At 45.2% G+C, this 20,709-nt stretch overlaps 2 protein-coding genes across 3 annotated transcripts in view; one reads left to right on the top strand and one right to left on the bottom strand.

Annotated features, from left to right (window-relative positions):
* The window catches only part of XPO7 (exportin 7), a 43,280-nt gene extending 26,804 nt beyond the window's left edge, over nt 1-16,476 (bottom strand). The window contains exons 1-5 of the mRNA XM_069944347.1: nt 16,370-16,476; nt 6,330-6,476; nt 3,562-3,655; nt 2,885-3,051; nt 678-743 (exon numbers count right to left, since the gene is read on the bottom strand). Of these exons, the coding sequence (XP_069800448.1) occupies nt 678-743; nt 2,885-3,051; nt 3,562-3,655; nt 6,330-6,476; nt 16,370-16,387 (492 nt within the window). The 5' untranslated portion in view covers nt 16,388-16,476. The remainder of the gene's footprint in view (nt 1-677; nt 744-2,884; nt 3,052-3,561; nt 3,656-6,329; nt 6,477-16,369) is intronic.
* A 148-nt stretch (nt 16,477-16,624) lies between these two features.
* DOK2 (docking protein 2) overlaps nt 16,625-20,709 on the top strand; it is a 43,875-nt gene continuing 39,790 nt past the window's right edge. Inside the window, exons 1-2 of one of the 2 annotated variants that reach the window (XM_069964504.1) lie at nt 16,625-16,697; nt 17,357-17,469. The gene's annotated coding sequence lies outside the window, so the exon portion shown is untranslated. Of the gene's footprint in view, nt 16,698-16,792; nt 16,865-17,356; nt 17,470-20,709 lie in introns of those variants that run through there. The other variant, XM_069964583.1, reaches the window with a different exon arrangement.

Raw genomic sequence — 20,709 nt, 5'->3', positions numbered from 1 at the left:
AGTTTTAATGTTGTATTGCAGCTCGGTTCTATTGAAGTGAATGGAAATTAACTTTAATACTACACAAAACCCAGGACAGGAGTGGTGCTGTGATTTTTCATAACTAGAGATGAGCAAACCGGGTTCGGGTTCGAGTCGATCCGAACCCGATCGTTCTGCATTTGATTAGCAGTGGCTGCTGAACTTGGATAAAGCTCTAAGGTTGTCTGGAAAACATGGAAACAGCCAATGACTATATCCATGTTTTCCACATAGCCTTAGGGCTTTATCCAAGTTCAGCAGCCACCACTAATCAAATGCCGAAAGTTCAGGTTCAGATCGACTCGAGAATGCTCGAGGTTCGCTCATCTCTATTCATAATCCTTTCAAGTGCATGTCCATTATACCATGTCTGCCAGGATTATTTAAAGGGGTTATCCAAGATTACACAGGAAAAAAAAAAAAAAAAACAGCGCCACCCTTGTACTCAGGTTTCGTGTGGTATTACAGTTTAGCTTCATTCACATCAATGGAACAGAGCTGCAAAACTCAACCACCCAACCAGAGGACAAGAATGCAGCCATGTTTTTCTAACCCCTTTCACCAGGTCTTCCTCTTTGTCCACTTTGCGGTTTACCCAAAACATGAGAGATCTGAAATGAAACTCTTTGGCAGGAGTCGGGGAAGGAGTCGCTTACCTGGTTGATTTCATTGGTCAACTGGGATAAAATACTGACTCCGATGACGCAATAGTCCACGCTGTCCTGTGGAGTGTACACAAGTACTTAGTCAGTATATAGATACAAATAATACAAACTAGCTCTATTCTATCAGATGTCAGAAAGGATCCCTGGAAATCTGACTAACCCACCATACAGCATGATACTGAATTCAAGATGGCGGCACAGAATGATATTTCCTATCTGGTTCTATTTGCTCTTTTTCCTGCTTCATTACACTGCAGTGCTATGGTGGAGTCAGTATTACAACACTGAGGTATAGGAATTACTCTGCCCTGGTGATTGCCGGATCCCCCGCCTCATAAGATCTTGTGGTTATATTGGAACTTATAAAAAAACATCAATGAAGAACATTGAAATCTTATGCTAAAGCATGTGATAAACCCAAATAAAGCTGCGGGCAAGCACATGCCATCTACAAGCTCTATACACACACTACATAAAGCCACAAACAAACAGATTAGACAAGGTGTTGGTTTCCTGACCTTACCAATCCCTAAGTCATCAAACAGAGACACTGTCAGCAGGGATATAACAGTGTCAGAGTGTAACACCCACATGTCTGTCTGTCTAATCCAGATTTATGGAGCAAGATCGATACATAATATAAAGAGTAGCTGTCAAGAAAAATAACTTTTGACAGGTCATTAGGGATGTTAAGAGTTATTGATCACAGCTGAGACCAGCCGTGATCAGGAGATAGAGCTGTGGAGAGAGTGCGGCACGGTGATCCACTCCCCGGCTGTCCACCAATTCCGACAATGTAGCCTCATAGACTCACAATATCGGAATAAGCCGCTAACGCAACACAGCCGGGGAGTGGATCATGATGCTGTCATCCTCTCTCCCCGCCTATATCTCCTGACCACAGCAGGTGTCAGTAGTGAGATCAGCTGTGATCAATAACATCCCTGATGACCAGGGGTCTAATGGTGGTTTTACACGGAGCGATAATTCACCCAATCGTACGATTTTGAATGAATGATTTTTTTTTTTATAACGATTGGCGTTTAGACGGAACGATACATCGTACAGAATATTCGTTTTGTGATCGCTTAACCTATCTCACACATAGGGGAAATCGTTGAAACACTGTTTACACTGAACGATCTGCGAATTTTCTGCGAACGATCAACGACGATTTGAGAACTTGTTGAAAGATCAAAATGAACGATTTCTCGCTCGTCGCTTGATCGTTCGCTGCGTTTACACGTACGATTATCGTTCGAATTCGACCGTTATCGGGCAAATTCGAACGATACATCGTTCCGTGTAAAACCACCATAAGGGTGCGTTTACACGGAACGATTATCGTTTGAATTTTTGAAATAAAAATCACATTTGTGCGATAATCAGCTCGTGTAAACGCTGCGAACGATCAAGCAACAAGCAAGAAATCGTTCATTGTGATCTTTAAACATGTTCTCAAAACGTCGTTGGTCGTTCGCTAAGAAATTTGCAGATCACTTTGTGTAAGCAGTCTTTCACAGATTCAACCTATGTGTGAGATGGGCTTAAGCGATCTTAAAAATGATCACAATTAAGATTTATTCGTCTAAACGCTGCTTTAAAATCGTGAAACAATCGATTGGGCGAATTATCGCTTTGTGTAAACAGACCATTAGGGTGCCTTTACAAAGAGAGATTTATCTGACAGATTTTTGAAGCCAAAGCTAGGAATGGATTTGAAAAGAGGAGAAAACTCAGTCTTTCCTTTATGACCTGTTTACAATCTGTTCCTGGCTCTGTGTAAAGGCCCCCTTACAGACAAAATTTATAAATGATCCATCCACAAGATACCCAGGAACCCTGCAGATGAACTGTTTGCCAGAGTCGCAGCATACACAGTGAAACAGGAACAGGAAGCAGACAGCGCTGTATATTGTGCAGTGGCCAAAGTGAGTTACTGCAGCTCAGCTCCCATAGATGTGGAGTAACCTACTACAGAATGTATGGAGCTGCCTACTTCCAGCTGTTTGTGTGCCATGGCTCTGGCATAAAGCTGGTTGGCGGGGGATTTTGGGTGTCAGCACCCTACACATATGATGCTGATGACCTATAGTGGGATTAGATCAGAATGAGGTATATTCAGTGCTGTCTATGCTGGGTATAATAAATTGAGAGCCAGAAATGAAATCTGGTGAAGATTCTCCATGACCACTAACCTGCAGGAAGCGAGTGACATCCACAATGACGCTACGAAAAACATATTCGTCCTTCTGATTGTCAAACCAGCCCAGTTTAGTGATGCGGGCATACAGCTGAATCAGGGCTTGGGTAACAAAGGAAGCGAGCTTTGGGCGGGTGGCCAGATAAGTCAATACATAGTTCCCTGTAAATGGAGAGGAGACATGTTCTAAAACAAATCTATATATGCAGCAATTTCCTCTCAGTACTACAACATGAAGCTGGGACCACAACTGGAGCTTTATTATACTACAGGATCTACAGTGTGGAACTGGTGCATGAACACAAGATGTAACTATGACCCCTGTATTATATGCATATGGCCATTCCTACAGGAAGTCATTGAAGTGTAGCTATGAGACAATGCTCCTCTGCTAGGTGCAAGAGAACTTTACCCATTGGGGTCAAAGACCTGTCCATATGCCCCATTAGGAGACACGGGTGTCATATGGATCTCACATAAGGAGGGCTTCCGAATCTATGAGCCAGACAGAAGAGCCGCTTCTTGTTAGTGACTTTACAATGTGACTTATAGAATATAGAAAGAGAGTGGTAAGTGTAGGACCCATCTCTATGATGTCCGTATATCCTATCAGGGAATACAGAGGGGTTGGCTGCCACATCACGGCCAGGAGAATGTGCGCTGTGTACTTACGTATGTCAATTCTTTGCTCCAGTGGCAGGGGATTACTGGTCCGGGACACCAGCTTAGTGAGACATGTCGCAGCGAGTAGCTGGGAATATGAAGACTGTAGAAAAGAGAGGAGAAATATTACTAACACCACAAAAGAAGGGGGGTCTCTTATTTTAAAACTTTAACTACTCACTGTAAAATCCTTTCCTCAAGAGGCATTCGACTGATTTTAAACTTTTAGTATGTTGCTGGCCTGGCGGAGAACATAACATACATGCTATTCTTACCTCTTCTCGAGCCCCCAGTGTGCTCCTACAGCATCTTTGAGTCACCGGATGAAAGATCCTGCCTTCACTTACAAAACTGACTTGTCTCCCAAGTGGAGGTGGAATAATTTAGCTGGAGACCCAAAGATGCTGTCGGAGGGCACCGGGGACCTATGGAGAGGTAAGAATAGCATGTATGTTATATTCTCTGCCAGGGCAGCAACGCACTAAATGTTTTAAATGAGCCGATTACCACTTTAAGTTCATTAGGATACGAGTCCTGCAACGTCAGGAGTGAGAAATTTCTATTTGTTAGAACAGTCCCTTGACAATACACAAACTACAACGTGTCCCCCCTGTTGGGACCCCCAGCCGTCACCTGTGATGTGTAGTGAACCCTGATAGTAACGGCTTTATAACATGGGCTGATTATAGGTCAAAACCAACCAATATCGCTTCATGTTATAGGGCCAGAAATCAGCCGGTGAAGGAGCTCGCTCACTGGTTGGTTGCTAATGTCTGAGAATCCTCCATTGGCCGCACATCTACCTGAGTTATAGAGGCCGCACATCTACCTGAGTTATAGAGGCCGCACATCTACCTGAGTTATAGAGGCCGCACATCTACCTGAGTTATAGAGGCCGCACAATTACTGAGCCATGTAACAGATTCAGTAAATATACATATAGCCTAGGGCCCTTTAACATGGCCTTAAGGGAATATGTCATCATTGAATGTTGACTTGTGACTGTGAGGAGACTTGTTCCATGATACCATCTAATATTTTCATTCTTACCACTAGGCCTAAAACTAAGCTAAGACTTCCTGTTGTGTCTGTGGTGATAGGAGAAGGCTGCTGTAAAGTGATCTTTACAGAATTACAGCGACATGTGACACCAGTACCTAGATAGCACTAGTATAAAGGCCCCATTACACTGAACGATTACCGGCCCTACTCGGTAGAATGACGGCCGTGCAGGCCGATAATCTTTTAGCGTGATAAAGTAACTTGAAAGGCAATGATCAGCCAAGTCATGGTCTTTCAACATGTTGAAAGATCACGATTTGTGCACTGACAGTCCGCATCGCGTTACTCTATGCAATAAGAGTGGTAGCAGACTGCTGCTCATTTAAATCGGCAGCCCAAATGATTTAAGGATCGCTTGGACGGCCCCTCCCGCTGTTCCCTGCTTGCTGTCTGTGCGTATAACAGCATAGTGCAGCGAGTGGGGAACAAGCACAAAAGCTTATAGGTCGGCGTTAAAAACAAACAGACGCCACCAGTGGAATATGCTTGTAATGTTCATTGTCATAAGCTCACGAGGCTTGCTGCGAAGGATGTCACTAAATGCTGTTAAAAACAGCTCAGGCAAGATGGCAGCCCCTATAAGAATGTATAAAGGAATATAACTAAAAAATTATAAAATCAGAAGAAGAAAAAAACAGGTTAGAAAAAAAAAAAAAATGTTTTTAGTATCTGACTAGGCGATATATTGCCCTTAAAGTGTAACGGTCATATAAGTCTTTTTTGCAGAAATCAATAGTACAAGCAATATTAAGAAACTCTGTAGTAGGTTTTATTAAGCCAAAAAGCCTCTTTCTGTACTCAAGAAGCGGTTTCCCAGTACCCACCTCTCACTTCTTATCTGTTCATTATCAGGCAAACCCATCCTCATTACAGAGAAATAAAGAAATGACGGGTTTGCTGTGTCCATTATAACCTATGAAGGGAGGAGGGGCTGCGGGGGATTAGAGAGCAGGAAGAGGAGAGAACCAGCCCTGAAGTTTGGAGACTGTCTGGGCACATAAAATGCTGGATCCAGAGGCCAGAAAAGTCAGTGTTTATATGGAAACTAGGTGAGGGAAGATTGCAGGATGTTGTTTTGTAGGGCTGCCTTTTCTCCTCTCCATGCTCACTCATCTCCCTCAGCCCCTCCCCTCTCCATATAGCATAATGGACACAGAATTCCTGCTTCTTCTGAAGTGTGTGTGTGTGTGTGTGTGTGTGTGTGGGGGGGGGGGGGAGGTAGGAAAACAGCTTTCTGAGAATGGAGGGAAACTCTTTTGCTTAATAAAACCTATTACAGAGTTTCTTAAAATCGCTTGTACTATTAATATTTATTGATTTCTGAAAAGTGACATTTAAATGACAGTTACACTTTAAGTGTTCAGCTGGGCCACCCACCGAGAAATGAAAGAAGCACGGCCAAAAATTATTTCTCTTGCTGCCCATCGGCCTCTGACATGATTTCTGTGCATTTAATTTTCTCCCAGTTCCTTTATTATAAAGTTATCATTTGTGTTCCGGTTCTCCCCTGGACCATGTGATCTGCGCCTGACTCGCTGACACTTATAGCCTACAATTCATTCCAATAAAAGCGACCTGCAGAGGGAATGACTTAAGATGCAAAAGGTTCTTCCTGCTAAGTTAGACTAACTTTTCAGAAATGTCAATGGTGCACAAAATACATTTTCTATACCACTGGGTAAATCCTAATAAAGCATACTGGTGCGGTTACTTACACTGCCCCTCTCCAGCAGCAGCTGGCACTTGCTCAGACACTCTGGGCTATTAGTAAACTCCACAAGGGCTTTCTCGGCCTGCAGTCGGGTGCTGGTGTCTGTGGTCTCATACAGCTGCTTGCACAGGATCTCTAGCTGGGCTAGACTCTAAGAAACATTAAAAAAAAAAAAAAAAAAGTACACTATTAAACAATTTATGGGTGACATCATCAAAAGGCGGGTCTAAGCCCTGTCAGGCCAGCCTCTCTTTTTCAGATGACTCAGGTTGCTCAGCTCTGATTGGCTGAGCAAGATGTAAGCTATCTAAAAGTTAGAGATCACAGGAGACAAAGTGCATCATGGGAAAGCCCAAACCAGGAAAGAATGAAGACACCAGCTGGAGCTTCAGTTCAGTTTTTTTTTTTATCAGCACCGCAGTTGTCCTAAGGGTAGCTTCACACGTTCCAAATTCGCAGCGGATTTCACTCTGCAAGTTTGCAGCGAAATCAGCTGCCAATCCTGGTAGTGTGATTTTCAATGGGGTTACATAGCCGCATCGGAATCTTCATTCCGCTTCGAGTACGTAACCCGCCCCCTTTAACCCCCCGCAGCATATATTACCTGCTTGGCGCCGCGGCTGCATCAGAGGCTCCCGTCGGTCCCGCTCAGCCAATCAGTGCACGGCCCTGCCGCAGTCACCGAGTGGCTGAGCGGGACTGCCGGGAGCCTTAGGTGCAGCCGTGGCGCCAAGCAGGTAATATATGCTGCGGGGGGTTAAAGGGGGCGGGTTACATACTCGCAGTGGAAAGAAGATAGGTAGGGTAACCCCTTTGAAAATCAAACTAACAGGATTTGCAGCATGAAATCCACAGTGAATCCGACCATATTACTACCCTAAGGCCATATTACATGGCCCAATAATAAGGGGGAAGCGAGCGTCGACCTGTCAGATCACTGACCAATGAGCAGGGTTGTGACAGGTCAGCGCTGGAGATCCAGGAGCCCGGCGGAGGTCTCGAGGAGGGAGGAAGTTCCTGTACGCCATACTACAGAATCCTTTCCCCTATGACATTATAAAAACTGATAGAAGCTGATCTGATTTTTCTATGCACACAAGAACTTGGTTGACCACTTTTTTCAGTACGTTAAAATTAGATGTATTGAAATGGATTGGAAGCCAGAGTGTGAACCCAGACCTGGTGTAGAGTTTTTGTTCCTCTGTTACCATATGCCTGTGTAAGAATATCATTTTACATTAAATGACTAATTTTCCAAATATTTTATATTGCCCACCGTCAAGCTATCAACCCCACCTACCATAGGGAATAAAATGCTATCCCCCCCACCACCCAAAGGGATTGTCAAGCTATCCGCCACAGGAAACATCAGGCTATCCCCCCACCATCAAAGGCAATGTCAAGCTATACACCCCATCTCCCAAAGGGATTAACATGCTATCCCCCCCAAGGCCCAAAGGGAATGTCAAGCTACACGCCACAGGAAACGTCAGGCTATCCACACCACCTTTCATAGGGAATAACATGCTATTCCCCCCAAGGCCCAAAGGGAATGTCAAGCTATCCGCCACAGGAAACATCAGGCTATCCACCCCACCTCCCCTCCCATAGGGAATAACATGCTACCCCCCACTGCCCACATGGAATGTCAAGCTATCCACCCCACCTCCCATAGGGAATAACATGCTATCCCCCCACAGCCCAAAGGGAATGTCAAGCTATCCAGCCACAGGGAACGTCAGGTTATCCCCACCTCCCACAGGGAATGTCAAGCTATCCATCCCCCCACCGCCCATAGGGAATGACATGCTATGCCCCTACCGCCCATAGGGAACAACTAGCTGTCCCCCCACTGCTGACAGGAAACAATGAGCTATTTCCCCCCCACCCATAGGGAATGACAAACTATCCCACCAAAGGGGATCAAATATGTCCATAGATTGTGCAAGATCAGGCTTTTAGCCAATTTGGTTATCAGATGCCGCCACACCAGACTCTACCGTACATGACATTACTAGATAAAAGAGGTTTCCGCTGCTATAATGTCCTTGTTACATGTACTGTGTGTGACACCAGCATCTTACTAATGGCAAATAAATAAATTGTTGACTGCAGAGGAACAGTTTGCCGTACACAGGGGCCACATTGTGTATAGGGATCTCACTGCACACAGGGGCCACATTGTGTATAGGGGCCTCACTGCACACAGGGGCCTCACTGCACACAGGGGCCACACTGCACACAGGGGCCACACTGCACACAGGGGCCACACTGCACACAGGGGCCACACTGACACCTCTAATATTATCTGGATTTTACAAATCTGCAGAATTACCTTGCTGATATTTACAAACCTTAAACCAAACCCGGATATGTAAGCAGTTCCAGGGAATCCACCACAGTAATATTGCCGCATTACTGTCACTAATAGCTGTCTGTAATACTTCACCATGGGCAACGGGTCAGAACTTTACTGATGGTAAGTACTGACCCTTCCTTCCTTAGGAAGGGTTAATACTACAGAATTCTCGCGGATAAATTCCACGAAATTCCTTTGCCTGTACGCGCGCCTTTCCGCCGGCTCCATAGACACCATTCTATGGGCCAGCTGATTACGCTGAAAGAATTAACGTGACAATTCTTTCGGCGGAATGCGGAATCAGCCGGCCCATAGAATGGTGTCTATGGAGCCGGCGGAAAGGCACGTGGTTGTTAGCGCGTACAGGCGATGGAATTCTGCGGAATTTATTTGCGAGAATTCCGTAGTCTGAACCCACCCTTACTGCATAATGCAGACGGCAGCCCACCCCTGAGGATCACACCATCCCCTGGCACACAAAGCACAGGCTTCACATAACGAGGATCGATTCCTGTGATCTATGATCATTTACAGCATCTTTAGATGTTCCATTAAACCAAGAAACTGAAAAAAATATATAATAATTATACACACAAATATAAAATTCCAATATTTATTAATCAAACTTCTAAAATAGTTTCCGACGCATTTCGAGCCTGCTAGGCTCTTAATCATGGCATCTGGATCTGTGATAATCTAGGGAAAGCGAATATATCCCATCCTATGGGTCACTAGGAAGCATCTGGGCTCTCCAGGACCATGGCTGTAGGAGACAATCGAACGAGGCGCAGCTCAGCTAGCCGGCTAACTGGTCAGACGCCGGCTAGCTGAGCGGCAGAAACAAGTTTCTTCATTTGTTACTAACACCCCGGAATCCAGGGGCTTTACCTTCGTGCTCTATCTTCCTATGTGATTCAAGAAAGCATGAACTCATAACGCTGGGAGCTGACCACAGCCACTGTTTCTCTAACCTACTGATAGCCCCCTATAGTGTGTCTTACCTTTCTCCTCGGCACCAGTCCCGTGCTGTTAGTTGGGGGTCATCCAGCCCACCATCTCCACCGATTACCATTGGGGGGGGGGGGGGTGATGGATGATGCTACAGTGCTCCATTACAGAAACACTCCATTACAGGGCTTCCACCTCCGGAAAATGTGGGACCCTTACAATTGGCATTGCTCTTGGTCATGTGACATCAAGCAGGGAGACAAGGTGCTCAGGTCGCACTTCCACAGGCTCCTTCTAGCAATCAATCGGGGTCCAAACACCAATTAAAACCTTGGCCATGTTTCTACCACATTTAAAAAAATTTTTTTTTAAAGTGACAGTGCCCATTTATTGTGTACACGTTAGCATGGAGTTTCCTGACACTAATGTAGGAGAAAATCTGTTCCACGGCATGTGATCAGTTTTTTCGGCTTCTATAGGTGATGACAATTTCCGTTCGTAGTAAGCAGAAAAAAAAGTGCAACACTAAAAGGTGCAATATACTATAATAATCCCCTAAAACCAGAACTAACTAAAATCTGCTGCAAAAAAAGTGCAAGAAGTCCCCTGGTAGAGGAGGATGTGAGCGTCCGTTATCATAGACGTTATCAGTGGGGGGCTGGGGACAGCGGTCACATGTCAGTGTCAGGCATTCTTTAAACACTAGACTAGTAAATATTTCTGACGTCAGGATAAAGTGACCGGGCGGCATGGGAGAAGTGGGAAGCCCGGAGAGCGTGCTGCCCTGTGATAAGGGGCTAGGTATATAGAAGAGGGCGAGCTGCCTACTGGAGATAACCCGCTGCTGGGACACGGTGACGCAGCACTCGCCACTTCTCTATACTATGCTCCCATACATAGGTCACCGCTTTATACCTCTCTCCTATACTAGAACAGGGTTCACCAGCTGATGTAAAACTACAACTCCAGTCATGGCCCGAAATAGTCGTCATACAACAACAGCTAATCCCTAGCCGACTGCCCGGCCCCCCGGGACTGACGGTATATTTGGTTGTCTCATCTAACTGGTGCCAGAAAATGACAGATATTTACTTCAATAAAAAAAAAATCTCCAGTCTCCCAGTACTTATCAGCTGCTGCACGTCCTGCAGGAAGTGGTGTATTCTTTCCAGTCTGACACAGTGCTCTCTGCTGCCACCTCTGTTCAGGTCAGGAAATGTCCAGGGCAGGAGCCAATCCCCATAGGAAACCTCTCCTGATCTGCTAGATTGGCTCTCGTTTACTGGGCCTATTACACGGCCCGATAAACGTTTAGCGAGGGCTGCAGGGACATTGTTACCGATGTCCTTGCAGCCCTTGTTCAAACACCATACTTTACCTAAGCATATTGCAGGTCTTCTCCTGCGCTCCCTCTTGCTCCTGGTCCTGCGCGGCCTGTCTGAGCTGACAGACCGCTCAGCCAATCACTGGCTGCGGCGGTCCTGGCCAGTGATTGGCTGAGTGGTCAGCTAAGACAGGAAGCACCGAAGGTGCTGCTGCATGCGGGCCTGAGAGGTAAAGCATGGTGCTTGTGAAATCGTCGGTCGCCCGCCGCGCACGCTGCCCGTCGAGCCCGCTGCCCGATGATTTTAGATTTGAACCTAAATAAACGATCATCGGCTGATCATTGTCTCTAGTCCACACAGCAATAATCGGCTGAATTGGATTATCGCTCTGTGGAATAGGACCCTAAAAGAGCTAGTGATCATCTGATCATCAATCGACGGCTCATCTGACCTGCTAGAAAAATCGTCTGTACAGCTTCATGTGTAACAGGGGAAGTGTGACTGATCCCAGGAAGGACTTGTTGAGCCTTGTAAAGGAGCGCTGATCACCAAGATGAACCCTGGTGTACAGGCCGATTCGGCCTGATTATCGCTCCATGTAACGGAGACAACGATCAGCCGATGACAAGCTTTTGACCCTGACCTAAAATCATCTGCCGCCGACTGCACATTGCTACGTGTAATAGCGATGTAATAACTGTATAAATTACCTTCCAAGCCCTTCTCCTGCCCTCTACTCACTTCCCGCAGCTGGAGCTTCAGAGGGGGTCTCTGAACTGACAGGCCGCTCAGCCAATCACTGGTGGCAGTGGTCCTGTCCAGTGATTGGCTGAGCAGCCTGTCAGTTCAGACACCTACTCTGAAGCTACAGTGTCGGCTTTGGGAAGTGAGCAGAGGGTAGAAGACCGAGGACTGTGGAAAAGTAATGTATACAGTTTAAGGGCTGCACGGACATCCCTACACACAGACCTTGGTAAACAATTATTAAGCCGTGTAATAGGCTTGGTAAGTGGGATGTAATATGACCCTCATAGAATAAGACAGGCATTTTTACTACCGTACTTGCAAGAAAAAAAATATGATGACATGGGACTGCTAGTCTCCTCAATGGTACGATCATCAATCCCAAGTACAGCTGGAGGGCCGCAGGTCTGACACCCCTAAAAAACTGCAACAAATCTGCAATGTGTGAATGAGGACCACCCTAGAAAACCTGCTGCCATCTACAGATGATGCCATTAGGAATACCACCTCCTATATGCTCCACTAGGCCGCAGGGACATCATAGAGCAGAATGCCCTAAGTATCAGGGGTCCCAGCCCATCTCTAAACTACATGGCTGACTATTCATTGATAGGAAACAGCAGGGGGAGATATATAGCATGCCCAGAAAGCTAACAGTCCAGGCATGCTGGGAGTTGTAGTTTTTAAGCAACAGCTGGCGATAAGATGGGCAACCAGTATAAAGTCCATAAGGCCAGGATCTACATACAACAGTGTTCCCCAACCTGTGGCAGAACTACAACTCTCAGCACTTCCAGAGCATGTCTTTTAGATGCCTGATTATTAGAGCTCCCACATATTGTAGCCTGGAGTCTCAGGGCATGCTGGGAGTCTGCTGCTCTGTTCCCCAACCTGTGACTCCCCAGCTGTTTTAAAACTACAACTGTGGCTGTCAGGGCATGCTGGGATTTGTAGTTTTGCAGCAGCTGGAAACCAGTTTTCAGTGGCAGATAATAACCCTATGTCTGTGGTCGGTTACCGTGGTGCAATTTCCCTGTAGTGTCCTGACCCCAGACAGCAGAGAAGTGACAGCCACCTCCGCCCTCTTTATCTCAGCCATGACACTTTGGTTTCTGCTTCGTCTTCAAAAAAATCAAATACAAACTGGTCTCCTCCCTGCACCAATGAGATGGCGCTGCCGGCCCTTTAAATGTAAGCAGCGAGCGGTGCACCGTCACACTGTGACAGCTCCATGTCTCACGCAACTATGTGTCAACTACTCACACTCTGCGACTCTCACACTCTACTGATCAATGTATTATAACCCCCCCCCCCAAATCTACTGATCATATTATAACCCCCCCATCTACTGATCAATGCATAATAACCCCCCCAAATCTACTAATCAGAGTATTATAAACCCCCCCGCCCAATCTACTGATCAGAGTATTATAACATTCCCCCCCCCAAATCTACTGATCAATGTATTATAACCCCCCCCCTCGTCTAGCGATCAGAGTACTATAACACCCCCCCCCCCCCCCCCCCAACTACAGATCAGAGTATTATAACAACCCCTCCCCCAATTGGTGATTCAGAGAATTATAACATCCCCCCAAATCTCTTGATCAGAGTATTATAACACCCCAGTCCAATTGATTATAGCACCCCCTGCCCCCAAAATCTACTGTTCAGTGTTTCATAACAAACCCCCCGCCAAATCTACTGATCAGAGTATTATAAACCCCCCCGCCCAATCTACTGATCACAGTATTATAACCCCCCGCCAAATCTACTGATCAGAGTATTATAAACCCCCGCCAAATCTACTGATCAGAGTATTATAACCCCCCGCCAAATCTACTGATCAGAGTATTATAACCCCCCGCCAAATCTACTGATCAGAGTATTATAAACCCCCGCCAAATCTACTGATCAGAGTATTATAAACCCCCGCCAAATCTACTGATCACAGTATTATAAACCCCCGCCAAATCTACTGATCAGAGTATTATAAACCCCCGCCAAATCTACTGATCAGAGTATTATAAACCCCCGCCAAATCTACTGATCAGAGTATTATAAACCCCCGCCAAATGTACTGATCACAGTATTATAAACCCCCGCCAAATCTACTGATCACAGTATTATAAACCCCCGCCAAATGTACTGATCACAGTATTATAAACCCCCGCCAAATCTACTGATCAGAGTATTATAAGGGCCCCATTTCACGGGATGATTATCATTCAGATTATTGTTAAATCGTTCGAATCTGAGCGATAATCGTTTGGTTGAATAGCAGTTAACAATTAACGACCGAACGAGAAATCGTTGATCGTTTAATAAGACCTGGACCTATTTTTATTGTTGCTCGTTCGCATTGAATAAGACCTTGTTCGGTCGTTCGCAGTAGTGATGAACGCAATAGCGACGACAAGACGACCGCAAGAACGATCATAAGTAACGATTATCGTTCCATGTAAATGGGTGAAAGATTTCAGGTATTTCGCAATAACGGTGCTTTGTATCGTTTATCGTTAACCATTATGCGAACAATAATCGGCCTGTGGAATAGGGCCCTAACATGCCCCATCTACTGATCAGAGTATTATAACATCCCCCATCTACTGATCAGAGTATTATAACATCCCCCATCTACTGATTACAGTATTATAACATCCCCCATCTACTGATTACAGTATTATAACATCCCCCATCTACTGATTACAGTATTATAACATCCCCCATCTACTGATTACAGTATTATAGCATCCCCCATCTACTGATCAGAGTATTATAACATCCCCCATCTACTGATTACAGTATTATAACATCCCCCATCTACTGATTACAGTATTATAACATCCCCCATCTACTGATTACAGTATTATAACATCCCCCATCTACTGATTACAGTATTATAGCATCCCCCATCTACTGATCAGAGTATTATAACATCCCCCATCTACTGATCAGAGTATTATGGCATCCCCCATCTACTGATCAGAGTATTATAACATCCCCCATCTCCTGATCAGAGTATTATAACATCCCCCATCTCCTGATCAGAGTATTATAACATCCCCCATCTCCTGATCAGAGTATTATAACATCCCCCATCTACTGATCAGAGTATTATATCATCCCCCATCTACTGATCAGAGTATTATAACATCCCCCATCTACAGATCAGAGTATTATAACATCCCTCATCTACTGATCAGAGTATTATAACATCCCCCATCTACTGATTACAGTATTATAACATGCCCCATCTACTGATCAGAGTATTATAACATCCCCCATCTACTGATCAGAGTATTATAACATCCCCCCCCCCAAATCTACAGATCAGAGTATTATAACAACCCCTCCCCCAATCGTCGACTCAGAGTATTATAACCTTCCCCCAAATCTCCTGATCAGTGTATTACAACCCCCCGGTCAAATAAGAGTATTATAGCACCCCCTGCCCCAAAATCTACTGATCAGTGTTTTATAACAACCCCCCGCCAAATCTACTGATCAGAGTCATATAATGTACACTCAACTTCTGTGACACACAGTGATCCCATCTCATAGTGCTAAAACTGCATGAAGGTGCAATCGTAATATGACATGCAGTACATACCCAAAGCAAAGAAAGGCTGGATAGCTCATAAAGCAACTTTACAGAAACTCCCCTTACTCCCCTATATTCTTAAGTCTCATAGTGTTAAGATTGCACAAAGGCGCAAAAACCAAGAGTGCTATTAAAAATAATTACATCTTCTATATTATCTTCCCCTATTTTGAGTCGGGGGGGGGGGGGGGGGGGGGTGTCATACAGTGATTTATGCTCAATCTGCATACTGGTAAAATCGCACAAAGGTGCATGATCGAAGTGGCATGGAGATCCAATAGTGGATAACCAAACCAATGGTGGTCTCTCTTATATGGCAACGTTACATAACCTCCTCCCGCTCCCTGCGATTCTGCCATCGCATGAAGGTGGTCGCAACATCATGGTGGAAACCCAATAGCGTATACGCAAAACAACGGGAAGCTGTTAAAATTGCATGAAGGTGCAATCTCTATATGTCATTGAAATCCGATAGGGTAATAGGTGTCTGTCTATTCCATACCGCACCATTACATAACTTCTCCGGGATGCCTGGGGAAGGTTAAAGTCATCATACGGCGCTGCCCAAATGATCGGCTTTATGCTGGCAGCTATAGGGCAGGTGTTGAAGGGCAACCACCTGCAAAGCAGAGGTACACCTCCAATACCAGGGGGCGCCTGTAGGGCGGCGCTGTGTACATACACATGATGAGGTGCAGTATGGAGTACACTGATGCTGCTATGTGACTATGGCAGGGCTGACAGTGTGCTCTGCACTGGGGCTGATCTCCATGCACTTACCATGGGCACACATGTAATCCAGTGCCATGGGGTGGCCATGATGCCAGTGTGTGCCCGGGGTGGCCCTGCACCCAGCACTGCACACACATCCCCCTGTGTTTATATACACACAGCACAGTCTGCAGGCCTCAGGCTGCTGTCACCCTGAGCTGCCACCCTGCCAGCCAGCAGCTTGTCACACAAGGCCCAGCGAGGGCTCCCTGAGGCCCCCGCGGTGCCCATCTACCGCCCCTCTCCCTCCTCCTGCAGCACATCCCTGCACATCCTCAGGATCCCCCCCTCACCTGCACAGGATCCGCCATCTTGCTCCATTCATGCTCCTCTGTCCCCCCGAGGAACAATCTACGCCTGCGCAACAGCTCACACCGAGCAGTGCGCAGGCGCGCTCAGGGATCCCCGCAACCATAGACAACAAAGGAGGGGCTGAAGGCGCACTGCCGCCATATTGGTTATGGGTGAAGGCTCCGAGCGGCCATGTTGGTAGAGGGCGCGTAAGGCGAAGCCGCCATCTTTGTTGAGGGAAGCGAGTATTGTTAGCGGCGGGGGGAAGATGATAAAACCTGACAGAGCCGCTCTCTTTACTTGCGGCTTTGACTGAAGTTGTAGAGGCAGGTAAAAAGCGCCATATTGGTTGAGGAAATAAAACATAGGATCCATCTTGTAGGGAACGGGCGCCATCTTGGAAAATGAGAGAAATTACAGCAACAGGGGAATCTTTCATAGAATATGTATTTAATATAGCACATGGTGATACGCTCCTCACTGTGACCAGATTAGAGGTTATAATTCACACTAAAATTTTATGATTTATAAGATTTTAAGGATTAATATGAGGGATGAGGGAGGGGCAGAACGATTTGTACCAGCAAGATTTTTTTCTTTACGACAAGCCCCGCCCACTCGTACAGGCCACGCCTCTATGGACTGTAAAAAAAAAAGATAAAATGTGTTGCCCATAGCAACCAATCAGAGCTCAGCTTTTATTTCGAACACAGCACTGGTAAAATGAAAGCTGAGCTCTGATTGGTTGCTATGGGCAATGAAGCTACTAATAAATGAGGCTCTTAAAGTCACTTCTCCTTGTGAGGGTTAGGACCAATTCACATTATCATCAAGTTGTAAAATTCATGTGATTTATTTTTCAGGGGAAAAAAAAATGTTTGTTTTTTTTTGTTTGCACAAAAAAATAAATAAAAAAAAATAAAAAAATGATAATTTGTTGATATGTCATTATATTCTGACCCCTAAAACTTTTTTTTATTTATCTATAGAGCTGGGGGGAGCGCATAGCAACACTTTAAGGCCCCCTTCACACATCACTGTCCTGATGAGGAGGCTTCCGAAAACCAACCGGATTTCCTGACACCCTTCTGGAAAATTCCTTGTAGGAAAATTTCTGATAAGAAAAATAGACAGATTTCCTTGAACTGTAATACAGGGATGGGGAACCTTCAGCTCTCCAGCTGTTGCAAAACTACAATTCATATCATGCCTGGGCAGCTTGGCATGATGGAAATTGTAGTTTTGCAACAGCTGGAGAGATAAAGGTTTCCCATCCCTGCTTTAATACATACAGTCATAGCCAAAAATTTTGAGAATGACACAAATCTTATATTTTCACATCATCTGCTGCCCTCTGGTGTTTTTGTGTATTTGTCAGATGTTTATATCACATACAGAAATATAATTGCAATATTATAAGTAACAAATGCAGCAAGTCAATATTTGCAGTGTTGACCCTTCTTCTTCAGGACCTCTGCAATTCTCCCTGGCTGCTCTCAATCAACTTCTGGACCAAATCCTGACTGATAGCAGTCCATTCTTGCACAATCAATGTTCGCATTTTGTCAGAATTTGTTGGTTTTTGTTTGTCCACCCGTCTCTTGATGATTGACCACAAGTTCTCAATGGGATTAAGATCTGGGGAGTTTCCAGGCCATGGACCCAAAATCTCTGTTTTGTTCCCTGAGCCATTTAGTTATCACCTTTGCTTTATGGCAAGGTGCTCCATCATGCTGGAAAAGACATTGTTGATCGCCAAACTGCTCTTGGACGGTTGGGAGAAGTTGCTCTTGGAGGACATTCTGGTACCATTCTTTATTCATGGCTGTGTTTTTAGGCAAGACTGTGAGAGAGCCGATTCCCTTGGCTGAAAAGCAACCCCACACATGAATGGTTTCAGGATGCTTTACAGTTGGCATGAGACAAGACTGGTCGTAGCGCTCACCTCGTCTTCTCCGAATAAGCTGTTTTCCAGATGTCCCAAACAATCGGAAAGGGGATTCATCAGAGAAAATGACTTTACCCCAGCACTCAGCAGTCCACTCCCTGGACCTTTTGCAGAATATCAGTCTGTCCCTAATGTTTTTTTCTGGAGAGAAGTGGCTTCTTTGCTGCCCTCCTTGAGACCAGGCCTTGCTCCAAGAGTCTCCGCAGCCTCACAGTGCATGCAGATACACTCACACCTGCCTGCTGCCATTCCTGAGCAAGCTCTGCACTTCTGGTAGCCCAATCCCCCAGCTGAAACACTTTTAAGAGACGGTCCTGGTGCTTGCTGGTATTTCTTGGGCGCCCTGGAGCCTTTTTGGCAACAATGGAACCTCTCTCCTTTAAGTTCTTGATGATGCGATAGATTGTTGACTAAGGTTCAATCTTTCTAGCTTCAATACTCTTCCCTGTTAGGCCATGGTTAACAGAAGAGAAACAATGATGCCAAGCACCAGCCTCCTTTTTAAGTGTCCAGTGGTGTCATTCTTACTTAATCATGACAGATTGATCTCCAGCCCTGTCCTCATCAACACCCACAACTGTGTTACTGGAGCAATCACTGAAACAATGTTAGCTGGTCATTTTAAGGCACGGCTGCAATGATGTTGAAATGTGTTTTGGGGGATAAAGTTCATTTTCTAGGCAAATATTTACTTACTGCAAGTAATTGCTGTTAAGCTGATCACTCTTTATTACATTCTGGAGTATATGCAAATTGCCATTTTAAAAACTAAAACAGTAGACTTTGTAAAAATTAATATTTGTATCATTCTCAATACTTTTGGCCATGACTGTACATTGTGCAGCTAGCTCCCCCTAGGGGCAACTTCTAAAGGCTTTTTCAGATTTGCTTATTCGTACATATTTGGGAGAAAAGGTAGTACAGTGGTAACTTGGATTACGAGCATTGTTCCTTCTGGGACCGTGCTTGTAATCCAAATCGACTTTTAAACCAAAGCAAATTTTCCCATAAGAAATCATAGAAATTAAAACAATTGGTTCCACACCCCAAAATAATGATTTTATATTCTGAATAACATGTAAAACAAATAATACAAACATTTATAAACAACTGAATATATCATATTATAAGTTACTGTACAGTATAGCAATCAGCATGTGGAGTATAATGTATAGTAAGGGCATAAACCTGATAACACAGCAGCAGTTTGTAGATACAGGATGAAGCTGCAGATCCACATAATGCAGTAGTGTAGTACAACAGGTTAGAATAGAGAAGCAGGGCTGCTGTCAGAAGTCTGTGTGGTCACATGACAGCAATGGGAAAAGGGGTGTGTTCAGCAAGAACCAATCAGGACTTACAGAGATTTCAGGGAGCATGAAAGAATGAGCCGGACATATGTGGGCACAGTATAGCAGCACTCTCTGTCCAGGAGAGAGGGATTACAGCTATGGGGAGATTACCCCCACAGTCCTGTCCTCTGATGTAAGCCCCAGCCTGAAGTGGATCTGCTATGATTTGGAAGGTGAGGGAGACTTCCTGGGTCAGAGTACAGGGCTGTAGACCCTGCTATGCAGACCATGCCCCTCCTCCGCTCCACCTCCCACCCAGCACAGGGAGCTCTTAAGCCAAAACAATGCTCTTAAACCAAGTCACAGTTTTAAAAAACTGTGAGCTCTTAAACCAAAACGCTCTTAAACCAAGTTACTCTTAATCCAAGGTACCACTGTATATGCACATACACAGACAGAATAGCGTAGTCTACTAAACATGATGTGAACCATGCACATACATACGTAGTCTACTAAACATGATGTGAACCATGTGACATACGCAGAGGTCGCTGGTTTTTGTCCTTTTTCATATCATTATGATTGTTCCTCCAGTATATATATGTGACCATGGTTGTTACTCTAGTATATATATGTGACCATGGTTGTTCCTCCAGTATATATGTGACCATGGTTGTTACTCCAGTATATATATGTGACCATGTTTGTTCCTCCAGTATATATGTGACCATGGTTGTTCCTCCAGTACATGCAGTGGTACCTTGGTTTAAGAGTGTTTTGGTTTAGAAGTTCATAGTTTTTCAAAATTGTGACTTGGTTTAAGAGCTCCCTGTACTGGGTGGGAGGGGGAGTGGGGGAGCGGCTTGGTCTGCATAGCATGGTCTGCTGCCCTGTACTGTGACCCAGGAAGTCTCCCTCAACTTCCAAATCATGGCAGATCCATTTCAGGCTGGGGCTTACATCAGAGGACAGGACTATTGGGGGTAATCTCTCCATAGCTGTAACCCCTTTCTCCCCGGACAGAGAGTGCTGCCTGTATGTGCCCACATCTGTCCTGCTCATTCCTTCATGCTCCCTGCAGTCTGTCAGCCCTTGTGTTTCC

The sequence above is a fragment of the Dendropsophus ebraccatus genome, chromosome 1 (assembly GCF_027789765.1).
Source record: "Dendropsophus ebraccatus isolate aDenEbr1 chromosome 1, aDenEbr1.pat, whole genome shotgun sequence".
In the NCBI taxonomy this organism is placed as follows: domain Eukaryota; kingdom Metazoa; phylum Chordata; class Amphibia; order Anura; family Hylidae; genus Dendropsophus; species Dendropsophus ebraccatus.
Note: the sequence above shows the minus strand (reverse complement) of the source record. Positions and strands in the feature narration are given on the sequence as shown.